The sequence below is a fragment of the Loxodonta africana genome, chromosome 3 (assembly GCF_030014295.1).
Source record: "Loxodonta africana isolate mLoxAfr1 chromosome 3, mLoxAfr1.hap2, whole genome shotgun sequence".
In the NCBI taxonomy this organism is placed as follows: domain Eukaryota; kingdom Metazoa; phylum Chordata; class Mammalia; order Proboscidea; family Elephantidae; genus Loxodonta; species Loxodonta africana.
The window spans coordinates 44,810,641-44,819,382 of record NC_087344.1 but is presented as its reverse complement, the minus strand read 5'-3'; the positions used below and the strand labels follow the sequence as shown (position 1 = coordinate 44,819,382).

At 39.9% G+C, this 8,742-nt stretch overlaps 1 protein-coding gene across 1 annotated transcript; it reads right to left on the bottom strand.

Moving 5' to 3' along the window:
• Positions 1 to 1,129: 1,129 nt before the first annotated feature.
• On the bottom strand, positions 1,130 to 3,891 carry LOC100664836 (zinc finger protein 345-like). The gene has a single exon (XM_023552494.2). The coding sequence runs from the start codon at positions 3,473 to 3,475 to the stop codon at positions 1,583 to 1,585; it is 1,893 nt and encodes a 630-aa protein (XP_023408262.1). The 5' UTR covers positions 3,476 to 3,891; the 3' UTR covers positions 1,130 to 1,582.
• Between the last annotated feature and the right edge of the window lie 4,851 nt (positions 3,892 to 8,742).

Below are 8,742 nucleotides of genomic sequence, written 5' to 3'. Positions count from 1 at the left end.
TGAGTGAAATAAGTCAAACACCAAAGGACAAATATGATTCTATTTATACGAAATGTCCAGAATAGGCAAATGCAGCGAGACCAAGGTTCATTAGTGGTTACCAGGGGTGAGGGGGTGGGGCAGAGGAAGGTGGGAAGTTATTGCTTAACGGGAACAGAGTTTCTGTTCGGAGTGATGACGATTTTTTGAAATAGAGAGGGGTGATGGTTGCACAACATTGACAATGTAATGAATGCAATTTGTACACTGAAGATGGTTAAAATGGCAAAGTTTACATTAACTGTATTTTACCACAATATTTTTTTAAATGCAATTGCAAAACACAAATACAATAGCAAATGATGTCTAGTCAGTTCACAGAAAACAAAATATAAGTAACTTTGAAAGACTGCAGGCTTTGTTGAAAAACCCAGAACAAAAATAGGATACCATAGTTTTTAAGTGTTTTTAAATAGGCTGTTTTTAGAGGCAAAATTGTGCATAAAGTAGTGTCCACATGCACCTGCTCCTACACCCACACAGTGTTTCTCCTATAGTTAACATCTTGTATTCTGTGGATACACACCACAAGAATGCAAGATGTTAACTACAAATTTGTTACAACTGACAAATCAATATTGATACATTATCATTAACTAAAGTTCACAGATTACATCAGGGTTTACTCTTTGTGTTGTACAACCCAGTGAGTAATAGCTGAAGACTTTAAGAAAGATAAAATTTAGCTTGGACTGAGAAAGTAATAAGCACTGATGAGGTTTGCCCTGTAGTTACAATGAAACGGTCATTTTTCCCAAAGGCACAAAGTAGCCCTAATGACCCCTTCTTTTTTTTTTTTTTTTATTAACTTTTATTAAGCTTCAAGTGAACGTTTACAAATCCAATCAGTCTGTCACATATAAGTTTACATACATCTCACTCCCTACTCCCACTTGCTCTCCCCCTCTTGAGTCAGCCCTTTCAGTCTCTCCTTTCTTGACAATTTTGCCGGCTTCCCTCTCTCTCTATCCTCCCATCCCCCCTCCAGAAAAGAGTTGCCAACACAATCTCAAGTGTCCACCTGATATAATTAGCTCACTATTCATCAGCATCTCTCTCCCATCCGCTGACCAGTCCCTTTCATGTCTGATGAGTTGTCTTCGGGGATGGTTCCTGTCCTGTGCTGACAGAAGGTCTGGGGAGCATGGCCGCCGGGATTCCTCTAGTCTCAGTCAGACCATTAAGTACGGTCTTTTTATGAGAATTTGGGGTCTGCATCCCACTGATCTCCTGTTCCCTCAGGAGTTCTCTGTTGTGCTCCCTGTCAGGGCAGTCATCGATTGTGGCCGGGCACCAACTAGTTCTTCTGGTCTCAGGGTGATGTAGGTCTCTGGTTCATGTGGCTAATGACCCCTTCTTTAATATTGCTTTCCTACTCACTAAGAAACTTTGTACTTTAATCATACTTTCAGAAATTTACTGTTTGAAATTATAGCAGTAAGGATGAAACATCCCTCTTTCGACAAAAAATTGTCTCCCAACTGTGTGAGTTCTTATATGTCAAGTGAGGGGTAAAGCATGACTAAAGGCATTACCATATTCCTTACATTCTTAAGGCCTCTCCACTATGAGTTCTTCTATGTGTAGTAAGGTGTGAGGAACACCTAAAGGTTTTCCCACATTTCTTACATTCAAAAGGCTTCTTTCTACTGTGAGTTCTTGTATGTCTAGTGAGGTTTGAGGCTTCCCTAAAGACTTTCCCACATTCTTCACACTCATAAGGCATCTCTCCACTGTGAATTCTTATATGATTAGTTAAGAATGAGGAACATCTGAAAGCTTTCCCACATTCCTTACATTCATAAGGCCTTTCTCCACTGTGAGTTCTTATATGTATAACAAGGGCTGATGAAGAACTAAAAGCCTTCCCACATTGCTTACATTCATAAGGCCTCTCTCCACTATGAGTCCTTACATGTTTAATGAGGGCTGAGGAATCCCTAAAGGCTTTCTCACACTCCTTACATTCATAAGGTCTCGCTCCACTGTGAGTTCTTACATGTCTAGTGAGGTGTGAGGCCAGACTAAAGGCTTTCCCACATTCCTTATGTTCATAAGGCTTCCCTCTGCTATGAGTTCTTCTATGTCTAGTAAGGGATGAGGAACAACTAAAGGCTCTCTCACATTCTTTACATTTGAAAGGCCTCTCTCCACTGTGAGTTCTTACATGTAAAGAGAGGTCACAGGAACGACTAACGGTTTTCCCACATTCTTTACATTCATGAGGTCTCTGTCCACTATGAATTCTTACATGCGTAGTGAGGGCTGAGAACTGCCTAAAGGCTTTCCCACACTGCTTACATTCATAGGGCCTCTCTCCACTGTGAGTCCTCACATGTATAGTGAGGGCAGAGGAACAACTAAAGGCTTTCCCACATTCCTTACATTCATAGGGTTTCTCACCACTGTGAGTTCTTCTGTGCTCAGTGAGGGCTGAAGAATAACGAAAGGCTTTGCCACATTGCTTACATTCATAAGACTTCTCTCCACTGTGAGTTTTTACATGTGAAGTGAGGTGTGAAGAACAACTGAAGGCTTTTCCACAATCCTTACATTCATAAGGCTTCTCTCCACTGTGAGTTCTTTTATGTTTAGCGATGCCTGATGAATAACGAAAGGCTTTCCAACATTGCTTGCATTCATAAGGCTTCTCTCCACTGTGAGTTCTTACGTGTTGAGTGAGGTGTGAGGAACACCTAAAGGCTTTCCCACATTCCTTACGTTCATAAGGCCTCTGCCCACTGTGAGTTCTTATATGTTGAGTGAGGGATGAGGACTGACTAAATGCTTTCCCACATTCCCTGCATTCATAAGGCCTCTGCCCATCGTGTGCTCTTATATGTGTAGTGAGGTGTGAAGACTGACTAATGCCTTTCCCACATTTCTTATGTTGATAAGGCTTATCTCTGTTATGAATTTTTTTATGTAAGATGAGGAATGAAGGACAATTATAGGTTTTACAACATTCTTTACCTATACACTTATGACCTCTCACATGTGTCCAAAAGGATGAGAAACTAGAGAAATCTTTCCCACATTTGTTACATTCATAGCGTTTCTCACCAGTGAGTGTTGTCACAGGGTTCTTTAGGGCTGAGACACAAATGTTCTTCCCACATATCTTACATTTATGGCATTTCTTTCCATTGTGAGTTCTCATAGGAGTGGTTAGGTGAGAGTGACAACTGCAGGCTTCTCCACATTCCTTACACTGAGAAATATTGCATGCAGTGTGAGATTTGGTATGATGCTTATGTGATGAGTGATGCATGAAGGCTATTCCACACTCAAAGCATGCAAAAGCATTTACTTCTGGAGGATTTCTTTTTATCACAGTAAGATTTGGAATTTGACTTAATGTTTTCCCACACTGACTGTTTTCATTACTTCCACAGAGGTTCTCTATGGTATGACTTCTGTTAAAAATAGGCAACATGCTTTTGGATTCAAAAAGTAATGCTTATCATCTCACCATTACTAAACACAGTAAACATACATGGTTTTTGCCCTGACTTGTCTCATGTTTCACAGGTTTAATCACCCAGCCGAAATACTACCATTACTATCACTATTTTTCTAAAATACGAGGCTTTCTGATAATTGTGTCCAAGTGAAATATGTTTCAAATACTCGATATCTTACATTTATCAAAATGTTGTATTGTGATCATTCTCTGAATGCAATTTTACAGTGAGATTTATATATATATATATATACATATTAGAATAAACCTGTTGTCATATAGTCAATTCCGACCCATAGCATCCCTATATATACAAATAAACATAGGCAATATGCTGTTGGAAATAAGTGTGTTCACATTTCATAATTACTAAAAACAAGGAATGGTTTTTGCCATTTGTTTCATAGCTTAAATCATCTAGCAGAAATACTACCATTGCTGTCACTATTTTTCAAAAATATGAGGCTTTCTGTAGTGAGAAATCCTTGACAGTTACAGGAAGGGCAGGAGTGGGGAGAGAAAAACAGTAACCAGATAGTAAATGGTAACTCTCGTGAAGGGTAAGAAACTATGCAATACTGGGGAAGTCAGCACAACTTGACTGAGGCAAAGTCATAGAAGCTTCAGAAACCTGTTGCCCTTCAGTCAATTTCAACTCATAGCAAACCTATAGGATGGGGCAGAAATGTCCCACAGGATTTCCTAGGAGCAGCTAGTAGATTCAAATTGCCAACCTTTTGGTTAGCAGCCGAGCTCTTAACCACTGTGCCACCAGGCTTCAGTGACACATCCAAACTCCCTGAGTGGCCAAACTATTGGTGTGAGGGCTGGGGGTCATGAACTGGGGACCTCTAGCTCAACTGGAGTAACATAATTTATAAAGAAAACATTCTATATCCTACTTTGTGAGTAGTCTGTGGTCTTAAAAGCTGTAGGGCCACCATCTAAAGTACTCCACTGATCCCAAACATCTGGCAAAAGGGAGAATGAAGAAAACCAAAGACACAAGGGAAAGTCACCTACCAAAACCTCCACCAGACTGAGTCCAGTACAACTAAATGGTACCCAGCTACCCCTACTGACTGATCTGACAGGGATCACAATAGAGGATTCCGGACAGAGCTGGAGAAAAATGTAGAACAAAATTCAAACTCCTGAAAAAGGACCAGACTTACTGATCTGACAGAGACTAGAGAAATTCTGAGTATGGCCCTGGACACCCTTTCACCTCAGTACTGAAGTCATTCCTGAGGTTCAACCCTTCAGCCAAAGATTACACAGGCCCACAAAACAAATCATAATACACATGGTTCAACCATGTGTATGAGACTAAATGGGCACATCAGCTCACCAGATTCCTGGTGGTACAGTAGTTAAGAGCTTGCTGCTAACCAAAAGGTCAGCAGTTTGAATCCAACAGCTGACCCTTGGAAACTGTATGGGGCAGTACTACTCTGTCCTATAGGGTTGCTATGAGTTGGAATTGACTCAGCAGCAACAGGTTTTGTCTTTTTTTTTTTTTTGCATATATGTGTGTATCTTAATGTCACAACACCTTGGGACTTTCTCCTGAGGCACTGCTTGAATGACACTCACCTCAGATGTCTCCCCTGGCTTTTATGCTGATCTTCATTGCCATGAGATTCTGAAATTTCTCCTAATATTGAGAACCACGTGTTATTCTTCATGAGTCTTGCCATTACCTGTTTACAGGATGACTTTTTTCCATCATTAAGGCTTCGACAGACTGACCAATAATTCAAGTTGAAGTTCACAATATGAAAAAAAAAAAAAAAAAGAAAGGAATTATTAGTGGAAAGAAAGCTGATGTGAACAAGGAAATACAGCCACATTTCGCTGTTTTAACACGTTGGCAATTTTTAAAAAGCGATTTACTAGGAAATACTTTCATGAAGATTGAGAGTGATGTTGACACAAATAGGTGTTAATTAGGAGAGCTAAGCAGAAAACTGTGAGAGGATTGCTAAATAAGCTCAGGTATCTTAAGTCATGTCCCCAACCCAAAAGAGATAGACATTCTCTAGCCAACTGATTCAAATGCAATTCCTCTCATTCAGGGTTGGTCCTTAAAAAAAATTCTTGTTTTCCTGGAGCTTCCCAACACAGTGGTCCTGTAGGAGTCCTATCTCCACTGTCCTCAGACCTTTCCCTTGCTTCTCTGGGAAAACAAATGGGTATAGGTGGCATGGTGCTCACGGAAAAATGCATATCAGGAGATAAGACAATGCAGAGTAATGACCATTTCCTGGACACTGAGCCAACAGTTACCTATTCAGGGTCTCTGAAGATGGGCAGGTATGAGTTTATTTGCAGCTAATAATCATGTCATACCTGTAATAAGGGAGCCCTGCTGGTGCACTGGTTAAGAGCTTGGCTGCTAACCAAAAGGTTAGCAGTGTGAATCCACGAGTCACTCCTTGGAAACCCAATGCGGCAGTTCTACGCTGTCCTATTGAGTTGCTATGAGTTGGAATAGACTTGATGGCAATGGGTACTTGTAATAAACAGAGCAAAACTTTCAACAAGACCCCAAACCATAAATCTCTCAGTGCCTTGAAGTGACCCCTGAAGCTAGTAATTACACTTACAAAGCTTAAAGAGCCTTAGAGCTTTTAATCATAAGAGAAACGAAAGCTTACTTTTAATACACAGAGCTTTATGTTCATGAGGAAGTCAGAATATGTGACTTCCATAGACCCAGGGGCCATGTCTATTTTATTTAACAATTTATTCCCATCCCTTAGCCCAAACACTGGAGCACGGTCAATGAGTAAAATATTTTGTTCACTAAAGGAATAAATAAATTTTTTTTAAAGATGTCATTCTTACCTACTGATGCCAGGTTTCTGAAGGTTTCCATCATCACATCTCGGTAGAGTTTCCTCTGAGCAAGATCCAGCAAAGCCCACTCTTCCTGGCTAAAGACCAAAGACACATCCTCGACAACCACTAAGTCCTAAAACATCCCACAAATTCTGAATCAGCAAGGTCCCATGTCCTCCAAAGTGTACAGCAATGAAGGGTGAGGCTGGCAGTCCTGGGGAACTGGGAATTCACAGGGTTTTGACAAAAGGTTCTGTGTTCTACCAAGGTCTAATCTATGATACAGGCATCAGCCTCATCCCTTCACTAACTACATTTACTTCCTCACTGACTGCATCCTGTCTCATAGACGAGCGACACAATGAAATAGGTAATCTCACCACAGTATGACCATGACCAATTACAGTCTTATTTTTCTCTCTTTATGGATTAGAACAGTTGGAAACACAATAGAAATTACAGAAATGCTCTAATTCAAATCATCACTTTCTTGTGAAGAAACAATTATATCTCTTTCAATAAGACTCACCAAAACACTCAACAAAACACAAAGCACAGAGTGAAGGCAGGATGACGTATTCACCACTGGGAAACACTAAGAATGGCAATTTTTCCTTTTGCCCCAACAGCCATGAGAGGACCAAGGGCCTGCACAAACTGGCAAGCCAAGGACCTGAGCTGGTCGTATTTTCTTGATTTCTGGAGATCAGGAGATGACAACCCCACTTGCTTAAAAAAGAATATTCTTTTGAAGAATTATGAATTTTTACATGTTGACTACCTATTTGTCAAAAACTCAGTTGTTCTATCATTCTTTCTGTCCCTTTCACAGACATATGCTCAGGGAATAAAAATTTTTTTAAAAACTAAGGCAAGACTGGAAACATAAGAATCCAGATCTCCCCACAATTCTCAAATTTCAAGACCTGATGCAACTGTACACCAGTTATTAACGACTGCTCCCATCAATAAACATAAATTTATACATCCTCACACAAACACAGTCCAATGTCATAAGATGACAAAGAGCACTACCTCTGCAGAAAAAAGAATAGCATGCCCTTAAGTCTGCTGCCTGTGAAGAGATTACCATTCCCATTTTGCAATGACTGCACATGATATACTTAATCAATGTAACCAAGTTATACATGTAAGCATTGTTGAATTGGAAAAGGCACACAACCATGACCCCTGAACCCTGACCAGTGGAATTCCCTGGTCTGTAGAAGTGACTTCTGTGAAACATAATACCTCCAATTCATTGGCTCCCTCTGTAGTGAAGAGAGAAAAGGATGCTAAACTACATTTTGAGAGTTTAAACAGAACAGCTTTGGAGTAAGAAGGCTCCATTTGTCAGGGAATTGGTGAAGTGAGCTGTCTATACCATCTCTAAACAATCCTGGTATGATGGAGTCACCACAAACTCTGAGCTGGAGAAAAACCCAAAAGTCTCCTCCACTGCAGTGGGCCAGGTTACATATTTTAAAGTCATCAAAAACCCTAACGTTCATTATACAATCCCGGGCCACATAAAATCTGTTTGGGCAATGTCCAGCCACATACACATCTGTGGTCCCATAAAGTTTTAACAGAGTCCAGAAATCCTGATCGGAGAACGGGAAATATAGTTCATGACCGGACATAGGAAACACAAGAGCTTCCCACACACAACATGTTTATTTCCTGTCTCTTGTATACAACAGCTAGGTATGGATTGTATCTAACGTCAATTAAATGTCTGTGTTAGTATACTGTAGTGCACCTTTCTATGCATAACATTAAAAAAAAAACTTCCAGATATACTAAAACATGTTTAACATGATAATATAGCAATAATAATAATGTTTTGATTCATATGGCAAAGTAGTTCACATTTGTTATTATAAACCATTGTATACCTGGAATTCTGAATATATGGTAGTCACCCTTTATACACAGGGGATATGTTCCAAGACCCCCAGTGGGTGACCGAAACCGCGGATAGTACCGAAACTTATACATACTGTTCCTCCTATAAATACATAAAACCAAAAAAAAAAAAAAAAAAACCCAAACTCATTGTCATCTAGTTGATTCTGACTCATGGCGACCCTATGGGATCAAGTAGAACTGCCCCACAGGGTTTCCCAGGAGAAGCTGGTGGATTCAAAATACCAACCTTTTGGTTAGAAGCCCAGCTCTTAACCACTGGGCAACCAGGGAGCAGTTTAAGTATATGTAGGTATACATATGTGTGTAGGTATATATACATACCTATGATAAGGTTTATAAATTAAGCACAGTTAAGAGATTAACAAGTAACATAAAAACAGAATGATAATAATTACCATAATAAAAGTTATGTGAATGTGATCTCTCTCTAAATATTTCATCATACCGTTCTCACTCTTCTTGTG

Coding starts and splice junctions, on each gene's coding strand:
- LOC100664836 (XM_023552494.2), bottom strand. CDS start 3,475: ATGTTGCCTATTTTTAACAGAAGTCATACCATAGAGAACCTCTGTGGA.